General features: G+C 44.5%; 1 protein-coding gene across 2 annotated transcripts in view; it reads right to left on the bottom strand.

The window, feature by feature from the left end:
* SSH1 (slingshot protein phosphatase 1) overlaps window positions 1-13361 on the bottom strand; it is a 60901-nt gene that overhangs the window by 45414 nt on the left and 2126 nt on the right. The window contains exon 2 of one of the 2 annotated variants that reach the window (XM_044990173.1): window positions 9617-9657. In XM_044990173.1, coding sequence (XP_044846108.1) covers window positions 9617-9657 — 41 coding nt within the window. Of the gene's footprint in view, window positions 1-6051; window positions 6122-9616; window positions 9658-13361 lie in introns of those variants that run through there. The other variant, XM_044990177.1, reaches the window with a different exon arrangement.

Raw genomic sequence — 13361 nt, 5'->3', positions numbered from 1 at the left:
ACTGACAGCTTGTGACTCCCCATGTAATAACCTCATGACCCCCTGAGGAGTACGACCCCCAGTTTGAGAACCCCTGCCCTAGTAGTGGCTATTATCTGTCACTCACACAGACCCTCACCCCACAGCAGGTGTCTTTGCTAGTGATCTTTACAACTTGGATTTCTACAGGAAAAAAGCAAAAATGAGCTGCTATGATTGTAGCAGTTCTGTCAACGGTAAAACAGACAGTAAACAGCAACCGTAACAGGGTGTTCTTCCGACTGTATGTGGATGCTCACAACCCTACAAACCAACACTGCTGGAGCGTCTCAAGCTGCCCAAAAGCTCTCCTAAAGGGGTACAACCAGGCTTACGGTATCAACTACTCAAAAGGAAAGTTCTTTCCTACCACCACCACCACAGTTCTGAACTATCTATCATTAAAACACTCTAACTTTATCCATCCCCACTCAGTCGCTCCCTGTGTACCACAGCACTTACCAGCATACTCGCTTGGACTGCTGCCCCTCACCGTGGTCTCAATCCCGCAAGGGGCTCGAGCACTCCGCATCCTATTGAACAGTACATACAGCATCTTCAGGATCAAGCCCTACAGGAGAGAATCAGCTACAGGCAGGGCATTGTCTACGAAGTCTCTTTGCCTTTGGAACCAGCCGGCCAATACGCACTGCCCAAATCTGTTCACCTCCTGGGCTTGCTGCAAACACTATTTGCTAAGTCTCTGGGAGAAGCCATAGGGTTTGAGGGTCAGGGCGTACTTTATGCTCCAAATTAGAGGTAGTTTACACAGATTTACTTTTGTTGAATGGGAGCACAGTAATGGATTTCTGTGTGGATTGTGATTCTAATGAACTGGGGGGGGGGGGAGCGAGCGTAGCAGAGAGGTGTCTTTTTTTGTATTTAAGTGTGAATAACTAAATGGATGCAGTTTGCTTCCTTTTAGTATTTCATTCCTATTAAAGGCAGGGCCTGACTGGTCTGTTTCACTTTCTGATCCCATGCACTAGCATGGTGCTGTTGCTTTGCTGTTTCAGAGGCAGCAGAGGGATTTTGAAATCTTGTCTAAAGAAAAAAACCAACAATGCCCTTTTCATTTAAATTAAACAAAATCCATGAAGACTCCCTGTCTGCATTAGGTTTTCTACAACTGTTTTTTAAAACACTATTTGTTAGACAAACGTGCCGACCAAGCCTAGAAAAAGGTTCTAGCTCAGAGCTTTTTTTTTAAAATGGTGAAAATATTTTTGTTGCAGGGACGGGCTTCATGAAAGAAGTGAGCTTGTAGGAGGAGTCTAAAGCCACGCATCACCTTCCCTACACACACCACACCTGATGTCTGAATACCAGCTCTCTGGACTGGCAATGGAGTGGCAGCCTGGAGCCTCCTGCTGAGACTCTGCCCGCGTCTATATAACCACACAGCGTTGCTCAGCTGCGAGCAGGCGACCGATGGAGACGCCACCTTCCCTGCTGTTGTTTAAGCCGGGGCTTTTTCCCACTCCACATTTTTCAAATGTTCCTGCACCAGACAGTGCGGAATGTAAAGCCCTAATTATAACTTTGCCAGTTTCCAAGGCCACACCCACAGGGCAGACAGTTACAAATGGTCAGGGGCCTGAGAACTCATTTCCCCATTGTACGGTGCACGCTAAGGCAGGCGGCTGCAGCCTTGTCAGGATATGATTCAGCATCCTGTTTTGAACATTTAATACACTCTTCAACTTCTGCCTCTGGAGCTCCCACCGACTCACTTTAAGGCAATAAATAGTGTAGCGAAGTAGCTGGACAAGAACACAGTGAGGCTACTGTCTTCCCAAATAACTGCTCAAGACAGGCACCCTGACTTCCCGAGCCCCAACATCCTCCCCAGCCCAAAGACCCAGAGTCAGTCAGGTCTGTTGTTAAAATATAACTAGTCTATTCTCCCCTCACTGCATTCACACAATTCCTTATACACTTAAAGGGACGTTTGTCGGGCAGTTTGAACAAAACAATTACATTTAAAAGGTGTGGGGGTGGGGGGGGGGGTTATAAAAATATTGAAAGATACACCTGTATGCACAGAAGTCAGTTTGTATATAAACATCCCTGTGTTGTGCTGGGATCTAAACACAGCACAAGACTAGCAGGGGAGAACAAGCTGAAACTAAGCAGGTTTTTTTCACTAACAGAGTTAAGTGAAGTGCAAAATGTAAACAAATAGCAGAATGGAGAACAGTAAATTGGATTTTTAAAGTTCTTTGCGTTTCAATTACTTAAGGTACTACTGGTATCACAGGGAAGAATTTTGTAAATATTATTTTAATTTAATCACCTCCCTGTTTATGCATGAGAGTTTATACCCATGCAAGCTGGGAGTATATGCTTGGAAGGAACTTACTTGCAGTAATTTTTTCTGCTGTTGATTACAGAGTAGTTTGGTGACTTCAGTAAATCAAAAGATTCCATCAGACACACAAAGCCAAAGTACAGAAGGAGCCAAATTCACCCCAGTGTAACTCCACTGCCTTCAATGGTTTCCAAACCACAATCAGAAAATAACTTTATTTTATTAAACAACAACAAAAGCAAGTGTTCAGCTAGTTATTAACCAATATGGTCTCTCATAGCAGAGCATGTTCATTTCTGACCAGGTAACCCACTGGGATAGTGAGTGCTCAGCCATGTAAATCACTGAAAGGCAAAGACAGGGGAAACAATGCTACTTCCTCATTACATTCTGAAAGACAGATCAACTAATGCTAGCTTCAGAGGTGATAAAAAGTCCTATAAATGAGACAGCTGACAGGTAATGAATTAAAGCAATAATTCTTAACACGTACACATCACTTTGCATCTCAGAGTGTTTTACAAAGATGAGAAAGTATTATCTCCCATTTTACAGATGGGTAAATGAGGCTCAGATAGGTTAAGTGACTTGGCCAAGGTCACAGAGTGAGTCAGTAGCAGAGCTGGGACAGGGGAGGGAAGAACTCAGGTCTTTCTAGTCCCTGTCCTGTTCTCTATCAACTGGACCACACTGTCAGCAATGTGTAGCATTTCACTGGTAAAGATACTCTATTGCACACTCAACTAAAGTCATCCTGAACAGCAGTTTGTACTGTAGATACAATACAGGCCTACAGGAGTTCTTCAAAGGCTCCATGGGTAGATAAGGGCCCAATCCTGCAAACCTTTATTTACACATCAAACCCCATTTGCAGAATCTGCCCCTTAACTGTTATTTTAAAAAGCTCTAAGAACCCAGTCCTGCAGGCTCAGAAATGCAGGATTGGGTCATAAATGTTTAATATAATGTTCTTTTTTAAAAAGCAGCAGCATATTTCCCTGCCTGCCCCTGCTCCCCGCTCCCAGAAGCACCAGTTTCTCAGTGTTTACAACTTCAGAGCTATCTTCCCCCAAAGGCACATTCTTCCAGTCAGAATCCTCTGCCATGCTGTGGACAAATTTAATTTGCATTTTTATTGCTTTAGCTTTCTAATCTTCTGCCTCTACCAAAGTAGAGCAGCTAGCCTCAGAGTTCCATCACCAACACAGCCGACAAAGAGAACAGAGACCCATGCAGCTTTACCCCTTCTCCCAAGGACACTCCATAAAAGCACCGCGTCCGGTTTACTGTTTGGTACAGATGTGGGAGGTACCCATGTGTGCTCAGGATAACTGGAACAGGAGGAGGGCAGAGGATCCAAGCCCATTTACAGGTCTGTTTCAGAGTTGCCCACTGGGAGACCTGTCTGGTCTACCTTTACTTCCCATGCCCAGTGCCACCCCAACACAATTCCTGTATGTAGCCATCAGGCTCGGTGGAGTCTCAAACAGCCACGTGGCTCTTAAAAGGAGTTGTGGGGCTGCAGAAGCATCGCATAACCATTTCAGACATGGCTCCTACCCCTCAGTCTGTGAAGAAGCCAAGACACAATGCAGAGACTGCTTTGAGACTAGACGCTGCAGGAACGCAGAGACTTAGGACTGGAAGGGACCTCCTGGGTCATAAAGTCCAGTCCCTACTACAGCAGGGACACAATGCCATCCAAGACCTTATCAAGCACCCTTTGAAAACTACTTAGGTTGTTTGCACCCAACTCCTCCTACTGGGAGGCTGATCCAAAACCTCCCTCCTCTGAACTTTCTGCTCATTTCCAGCCTAAATTCATTCATGGCCAGTTTATACCCATTTGCTCCTGTATCACCACAGTCCTTCAGCTTAAATAGATCGTCCCCTTCCCTGGTGTTTACCACCCGATGTATTAATAGAGCGCAACAAGGTCCCCTCTCAGCCTTTGTTTTGCTGCACACTAAGCATGGGGTGAGTTAAACTGTGGCAGTCTAACCCACATGAGCATGACCATGTTACTGTGCTAGCAGGTAGTGGGGTTTCCTTCTGGCCCCTCCAAGGCTGAGGTGCCCCACAATGACCCTAGCTCGCTCAATGCAGAGTGGAGCTACCTCCTAGAGCTGTCTTTAATGTTGTCAGACAAAACCAATTCTTTCAAGAGAGACCTTCAGACCAGATCAGAGGTCTGGATAGGTATCCCCTAGACCTCAACGCATCATGGCTCTAACGTCATCCTCTGTGCAGGCAATCAGCGTCTGAAGGCACCCACGCATTGTCTCTCTTCAACCACATTCAGAATGTGACTGAAAACCCTGTAATTGAGAGCATTATGGAATGACTGGATAAACAAACTTACTGTATATTTGTAATTAAGACAGTGATTATCTGGATGTATTGGCCGAGTGTATTTGAGCAATAGCCAACATTCATAATGGGACTGGCTAGGTGTGAAATATTCTCCTTGACTTAGGACAAGACAACCTATCATCATGGATGATAAAAAGGAACAGATCAAGTGTAATTAGATTAATTATCTACATTACAGGATTCGCTTTATGACTCTCCAAGTGACAAACTCTCCCAGTTGTCATGTCACAACAGGGTAAATTCTAGTTTTGAAGTTAGATGAGTTTTACCAAGAAAAAACTAACCGTGTCCTCCAGAGCAGCTTAACACTTGCCTTTACTGAGGGTGCCTCAGTGTAACAGAGCAGAATCTGGCTTTAAAGCCACCTGACTTTCAGAAATGTTGAGCACCCATTACTTGGCCATTGAAGTCAACTGACCTGGTCCTGAAAAATCTTATGCAAAAACTCTAAGCATCTCAGTAGTCCGATTAACTTAATGAACTCACTTGTGGTCAAAGGTGAGCACACAAGTCTTTTCAGGATCCTGTGGGTGTATAGCATCTCTGAAAAAAATCAAATCACAAATGCCCTGTGACCAGGACAGATACAAGAAACAAGATTCAGCAACCATGGCAACCCTAAAGACAGAATTACACACAGCAATTTGAGACCTTACCAAGGTATCATAAGCACTGAATCAAATTCATACAAGGGTTGGCAACTCCCTCTGCCTGCACTGGGGCTTGTCTTTACATATCTGATGGCAAAAAATGGCTTACAGGAATATACCCAGGAAAACACGAGTATCCTAGCATATCTCCATTGCTACAGTGATCAAATCCTCAACCCCCGACACCTTCCAAGATCCATGGGTCCTACACATGCTTATTACAACATGTGGTGTACCTCATCCAGTGCACTAAATGCCCCAATAAGAACTAAGTGGGTGAAATCAGACAATCACTACACTCTCGAATGAATGCACACAGGAAAATGATAAAAGACAAAAACAACCTATCACCTGTGAGTGAGCGAACACTTTTCACAAAGCGATCACTCTACAGCTGACCTCTCAGTCCTCATCCTCAAAGGAAACCTGCACAACACTTTCAAAAGACGAGCCGGGAACTTAAATTCATTACTCTGCTAGGCACTAAAAATCATGGACTGAACAGAGACACTGGATTTATGCTTTATTACAGCAATCTTTAACCTCCCCATTTTTTGTCCTATGACTGCCGAGGTGCTAATGGGCCACTCCACCTTGAATGGTCCCTTACAATATGTGCTAACTATCTATGCTAAACAATCTGTTCCATCTTGTATTTAGCTGTGACAGAAGTTGGTTCAATAAAATATATGACCTCACCCGCCTTGTCTCTCTAATATCCTGGGCCCAAGACAGCTACAACAACACTGCACACATGGGGCTGCCGTGTAATGCCAAAGAGGAGTCAGAGGTGCGGCAGCTAGCCCTTTGTGACAGGGGCCGTCAGAACCTTCAGCAATTCTAGAAAGAGCCTGATGGTATGAACACGCTGAGCCAACTGTCCTACCACAAATGAAAATTCTGGGACTTTCTGCAGCCAGTTTATGAAAAGTTTCTGAAAAAGCCATAAATGTGTAATATCTGATAAATCCTGTATCAGGGAAATTCACCCAGCACTGGCAGACAGATGGACTTTATGTTCCAACAGCTCTTCCTTTTTCTGACTTCTAGGATCCTATGAGGTCTTTTAAGTCACGCACTACCAAACCCTATGCCCACCACATGTGACAGAGCACTGCTATCATGTCAGTCTCTCTCAGTCCAGGATCTCAAAGTTAAGACAAAAGTATCTCACTGCCACACCAATCAATGCCTGCATTTCCTGCAGCGAACACAACCCGGGCTTTTGACTGCTTTTGCAGCAAAAGAACAATGAAGTTGAACAACTCTGCCACCCTATGGGCACAAGGTAGAGTCTCAGTAAATCCCTCTACAGAAGGCACCTTATGAAGACAAACTTCTGTGCAGAGGGTTACAATCCATTTTTAAATTTGATTTCATAGGCCATGGTGCCACATAAACTCCCCTCAATCCTTAGCACAGCTCCCACTCATCACAGCAAGAGGGTTGGACAAAGATCAAGGGTAGCAACTAATTATTACGCCTCAGTCCTGCAAATATACATACAAGTAGCCCCATTATGCTCTGAGAGGTCAGGGAATCAGACCTTAGTTCGTAAAGTTACTGCTGTTCGCAGCATCACTCAGTGAAAAAAAATTACACAATACCCTTTTAAGACTGGTATTAATCTCCCCTTTTGTTTATTTGGCCGCTGGTGAGTCCAAATGCCTGACTTGTGCCTATATATCCAGAGGCCCTGAGTTGAATGAGACCATGCACACTTCTCAAAGCTGCTTCAGGCTGCCTTAGGGTTTGGTTACACTGGAGCTGGAAGGTGTGAATTCCAACTCAAGGAGACATACCCACACTAGCTCTAATCAGGCTTGCATACTAAAAACAGAAGTGTAGCCATGGGGGTGCAAGCGGTGGGAAGAGCTAGCCGACCCCAGTACGATCCTGTCCAATACCCTAGGTACGTACTCAGAACGGTTAGCCTCTCCTGCCGCTTGCCCACCACAGCTACATTTCTATTTTGGTGCAATCGCTCGATCAGAGCTAGCATGGGTGTGACTCCTTGAGCTGGAATTTACGCCTTCTAACTCCACCAGTCCTAAACCTGAAACGGCTCTGAGAAGGGTGCACCATCTCATTCAGTTCAGTGTGACGTTAGCTCTGAAACTTAATGGAGAGGCTTTATGGCTATATTTTTAAGTAATGCAGGTGATCAGTTGAACACATCATTTAAACCTTCCAGATCCAGCACAGACATACCCTGAGGCAGCATTACATCAGGCTACACTCAGGTTCTTTGTGACCATATTGGTTAGATACTTGATACTTTTTTACAAATGAAATTTTGCATTCTGCAGAATCGCCATCTGTCATGACAACCAGATAATATACCAAGCAGGCTGAAACCAATCATTTGACACACCTTCCTTAGAGCTCTGCTGCCTTGTGTCTACGCGAACCAGCTGCTTATGCACCTATGATTGCAGGATCGCTTCGCCCCTTCATAAAGAACAACAACAATAATCGGCACTTCTGCAGCAGCTTTCAGCAAAGGGACATTTTATAGACATGAATTAGTTCTCATGACCCTCCTGGTAGGTTACCTATTATTTGTTTTACAAAAGAGTAAACAAAAGCACAGCAAGATCAAGGCATGGGCCCAGGGCCCTGGTAAATCAATGACAATCTTTCCATTGACTTCAGTGGCTGCTAAGTGTGGCCCCAAGTCACACAGTGCAGGGGCTCTCAACCTCTTTCTTTCTGAGGCCCCCACAACATGCTATAAAAACTCCATGCCCACCTGTGCCACAACAACTGGTTTTCAGCAGATGCAGTAGATTAAAAGCCAGGGGGTAGCAAGCAGGGCAATTGCCCAGGGCCCCATGCCGAAGCTAAGTTGCTCAGGCTTCGGCTTTCAGCCCCGGGCCGCAGGGCTCGGGCTTTCTGCCCTGGGCCCCAGCAAGCCTAATGCCGGCCCTGCTCTCTGGTCTATTTTGGCGGAGCCCTGAAACCTGCTCCCAGAACCCTGATTGCGAACCACTGACATGCTGAATAAGTGGCAGAGCTGGGAGTAGAACCAGGAGTCCTGAATTCTCCTTGAACTTCTAGACACCACTGCCACTACAGAATAAGGATTGAGAAATAAAAATTAAAAATTGCAATCAGAACTTACAAACCAGAAAGTCCTGCTTAGCAAAATCCAATGCACAGTGCCTCTGATGTACAGCTAGTCTTGTTAGAGAGATTTGAAACTCAAGTCAAATCACTTTTGAGCCAAACAACAAAGGCTGTAATACAGCTGCTTGCCGCTTACCTCACCTGTTTATAGAGAAGACTCGGCTTTCTAACTTCACTTTATGCAGAATGAAAAGAGTCCACTCCTCAAAACCCCATCCACTGCCAAAATCAGAAAATTATACAGGTTCCAAATTAAAAGAGGTTCTATCCCAGCCCCAAAACATAGCTATGCAGCTGCTGGAATCCGCTGGTGTATCAGGTTGTAAAGGGAAACCAAACTTCCAATAGTGTGTAACAGAGACACACCATGCAATATCCCATGAACTCAGTGTGCCCGAAGTTATAAAACAAGCAATGACAAATGGCAAACAGAAAACAAAACCAACCAACTGCCTAAGTGGACATTAAAACTGGGCCAAGGAGAAGAGAAAATTAAAAGAACAAGCCTGCTAAGATACTGCAGAGTTTCTAAGCCTTTCCCTTCAGGCAGCTACGTTTGGAGATTGTGGGGCATCAACTGATTCTGCACATGAAAGCCCTCTCCCATCTCCTCTGGGTTACTTACCTCAGCCCTCTCTTAGCTTATATCTTTTGTTCCTTTCCTTTTCCCCTCCTCACTTGATAACAGCAACTTCTTATTTCCAACATGAAATGAATTCAATCCTTGACCGTTAAACAGTCAAAAGCGAACAGAGGATGGCTCCATTTCCACCATTTCTCCACCCCCCTCCAAAAAGGGCATAGAAGAAGCCCAAACCATTAGAGACAAGACACATTAAGATAATTAATAAGCATTGTGGATTAATTTTATAAACAATTTTCCACTTTTTTCCTGACAAGAAAATTAAACCTCGTTTTAATTTTTAAATGTTAAATGCCAAGATCAAAAATAAAATAAATGAGAGAGCTCAGTGATCGGGCCTCAGCTCACTACAGGCTCTGGGGTCTACACAGGAGCAAGAATCTGCCTGCCCAAAGCTCACTGTGGGATCAGGACCTAGGAAATCACATGGCAGAAGTTCAACAGTGCTGGAAACAATGTTTAGAACAGCATGAATTAAATGGTTCTGCTCACCTCAGGTTTAATTTGCGATCTTCATCACTGCCAACCTCCAGCTAAGGAGGGAAAAGAGGGATAGAGAACGTGTTATGCACTGGCTGTTCCCACCTTATCATCAAAAATTCCTCACACTTTTTAAAACAATGATTTTTTTTCAATGTCCACAGAGACATAGTGCTATCCAGCCACATAAAATATCCCCACCCACCATTTCACCTGGTGCAGGATGTCAAAGGGAGTTTAAAACCATTAAGTACCAATCCTGCAAGCTGGAGGGCAGATCAGCTTGTGGATGGAGTGCCTAGACATCACAAGGGATGTGCACACAGCCCTCCCATTGAAGTCAGAACGTTAGCAAAGAGCGGGGCGTAAGTAAAGCCTCCAGTGAATGGGGCAGAGTGTCAATATGGTGGATGTAATCAAAACTGTCCAACTTTGTTTCATAAACCTTATGCTCCTGATCTCTGGTAGGTGCCTATGCGTTTAGGCCAGGAAGAGCTGAGCCTATTCCCAGTTCAAAGCGTGCAGCCTACTGATAAATATCATGTTCCTAAATGGCCATGGATTTGTTTTTCTGAATTTTTTGCAAGTATTTTCACCAACCAAGATAAGGTAGCCTGGCCATTAGAAGCAAGAGTAAAACCTAACACAGCCTCAGCACAAATGTGGCTTTTACACAAATCAGCAGAAGTTAATTTGGCCTTTAAACTTAAAAAAGCATAAGTGTCCTACTGGTTTTTATTAACATTTCTATCACAGTAGTGCCAAAGGCCACAACCAGTTGGAGCGCCCTTCTGCTGTACAATGTACAATGCTCTTAAATGATTTTTATGGACCTCAACTTAAAAAAAAAGGGTTTTAACAACATTTTGAAGGTTAGAGGGGTTTTTTAAATGTTAAGACTTCAGAAGGTCAGAGTTAATGATGCCAAAGAATGTGCTGCTCATAGCTAGTAGTTATGGGCCTTAATTTGTTATTGGACATTGAAATGATGATACACTAGCTCTATTACAGCTCTGCATAATCTGTATATCAGACGTATAGCTATTCAGTGGAAAGGAGATATTAAAAAGCAATGCAAGATTACTGTGACTGATGGAGCTTTGAAGAAAAATATATTTCCTCTATTTTTATAGTTTGTTTATTTTGTGCATTTACCACCACTTAGCGTTGGGTCCTTATCCTGAAGTCAGACTCCTGCAGAAAAACCCCTGGAGCCATGTGGAGTCCCAGTGATTTAAAAAAATCCACTGAAATCACTGGACACAGGGTCCACCTGCCTGGATTCAGTTGCAGAGTTGGGGACTTGGTGAGCTCCCCCACTTGTCTGTGTCTGTTACACAGCAATGGGGGAACATACAAACATTTTTTAAAAATTGTGATTGTAAAAATATGTGTGAAACCACAAATATCACCAGGGAGATTCACACTTGAAGCTACTTGACACTCATTTTTTCGAACGGACTAGGTTTCAAGTTGACCTTTTTTAAAAATAAACAAAAATAGGCACAATAGGAAGAATTAAGGGCTTGCCATTACAGAGGACAGAAACCTTCTTAACTGGCTTTAGCTCTTTGGACAGAACATTTATCCGAACTGACAAGGCTGGCAACTCGACTGTGTATTTGCTGGGTTATATACAAATATAATTGTCTTGCATTGGACCCATCACTGGCAATGCCATTTCAACCATCCACTCATCCCCCAGTATGTCCCAGGCACTCTGAGTGATGTCAAGCCATGGCTCTTCAGGTGAGAGCATCCTGAAGTCTGATCTTCAGGCCCTGATTCTGCACCGTGACCTGCCCAAGCAGACGGCTGAGCCTGTACAGCTTGCAATGCAGGATTGGGGCTTTGCTTACAGCAGCAAAGTTGCTGGAGATCTGATAGTTCAAGGGAGCTATTTGAATTTATAAAAAATTAGCGACTGCAAATTCATTTTCTTCTCAGAAAAAAATTCATAAGGGTTTCTGACATGCCATATTGACACTATGACAACTCCCCTGAAGACAACATTAGCATCCATTTTATAAATCCATACTGGTTTATGTGTTATGAAGAAGCAGGCTGTAAGAGCTCTTTCATAGTACATAAACCATTGTTTAAATTTGCAGGGGTGATTCATAGCTTCATGGACTTTTAGATCAGAAAGGACCATTAGGATGAAGAGCAGGGGGAGATATCCTACCTCAGCCTTTCTCTGGGTGCCACTTAAAGCATCTTTGTTCCTGGCTCATCAAGATGCTTTTGAAAAGGAATTGCCCTGCCTTTGGAATACACTCTATTGCATCAAATGGCAGAGGTGAGTCAATACTGTGTGCCATGGAAGGAGACCCCTACTTCCTTGAAAAAAAGCTTTATACCCCTACATGATATGATACTGAATAGACATAATGCAGAAAGATGCCAAAGACAAGATTAGACCCACCAAAAGCCTGATTCGTCTCTCACATACACTAGGTTAAAACCCATGTAACCCCACTGACTTCAGTAAGATTACTCCTGATTTACAACTGTGTAAATGAGATGAGAATCAGGTCTCTCTATTTCACGGGTTCACAGGGGAATCAATGGTTTAGGTACAAAATTTAGGTTTTATACCTTTTTTTTTTAAAGTAAAGATTTTAAAAACATTTATGAATCTTCATGATTTTATAACATTTTCAGTGAAACAAGACAGGCGAGGAAATATCTTTTATTGGGCCATCTTCTGTTGCTGAGAAAGACGTTTTTGAGCTTACACAGAGCTCTTCTTCAGGTCTTCTTCTGACAGGAAGAAGAGCTCTGTGCAGCTTGAAAGGTTGTTTCTCTCACCAACAGAAGTTGGTCCAATAAAAGGTATTACCTCACCCACCTCGGCTCTCTAACATCCTGGGACCCACCCAGCTACAACACTGCATTCAGCATTTTTCAGTGAACACAGCTAGAAAACCCACCGTGTCTCTGTGGCTTGGTAAACCCAAACCCACAACCTGGAGCTAGGGCAGCGCCACCAGGGAATTAAAGGCTGAGTCCAAGGTCCACAGTTTGGAATGAACAAAGTAAACAAAGAGCATCCCTGAGCTGGGGACAGTCAGTGAGATTTTTAACAGCCACTCCCCACCACCTCCCATACGGGTTAGTGACAGGGATTTGACAGGTGAGACATAGGACTGTTAACCTGACAGGAGAACGGACACAAGGGGAAGTATATGGGAATGAGGCCCAGGCGAGTGGGATGCTGCGTAAAGGGAGGGCGTGGGGGTGTAGGGAAGGACACAGGAGAGCGAGGAGTTAGGGTAGGCGAACACAGGGCCTGTCTTTTGGGTTTATAAGGCAGGGGAAGGATACAGGAGTGTATAGGGCAGGAGAAGAGCAGAGGAGATAACCGAAGTGGGGGCATATGGGGGTGGGAATAAGGCAAAGGAGTATAGTAAGGTGTGGGGCCTGGTGCAGAGAGAGGAGGTATGGTGCAGTGAATGGGGCAGAGAGGGTACAGCAGGTGTGGGCCGTATAGAAGCAGGGGACAGAGTGGGGCAGAGCTGTATGTATACAGCAGGTGTATGGGCCAGAGGGATATAGCAGAGTATGGGCTCTGTAGAGGCAAGGCTATATAGCAAGATGTATGGGGTGGGGAGCAGGGGGTATAGAGGGGGGGTGGGGAGCAGGGGGCACGGTGGGGGTATAGCAGGGGGTGGGGGGCAGGGGACATGGCAGGGGTATTGCGAGGTTTGAGGGGCAGGGGGTATACAGCGAGGGGGCATGGTGGGTGTATTGGGGG

The sequence above is a fragment of the Mauremys mutica genome, chromosome 16, assembly GCF_020497125.1.
Source record: "Mauremys mutica isolate MM-2020 ecotype Southern chromosome 16, ASM2049712v1, whole genome shotgun sequence".
In the NCBI taxonomy this organism is placed as follows: Eukaryota; Metazoa; Chordata; order Testudines; family Geoemydidae; genus Mauremys; species Mauremys mutica.
Note: the sequence above shows the minus strand (reverse complement) of the source record. Positions and strands in the feature narration are given on the sequence as shown.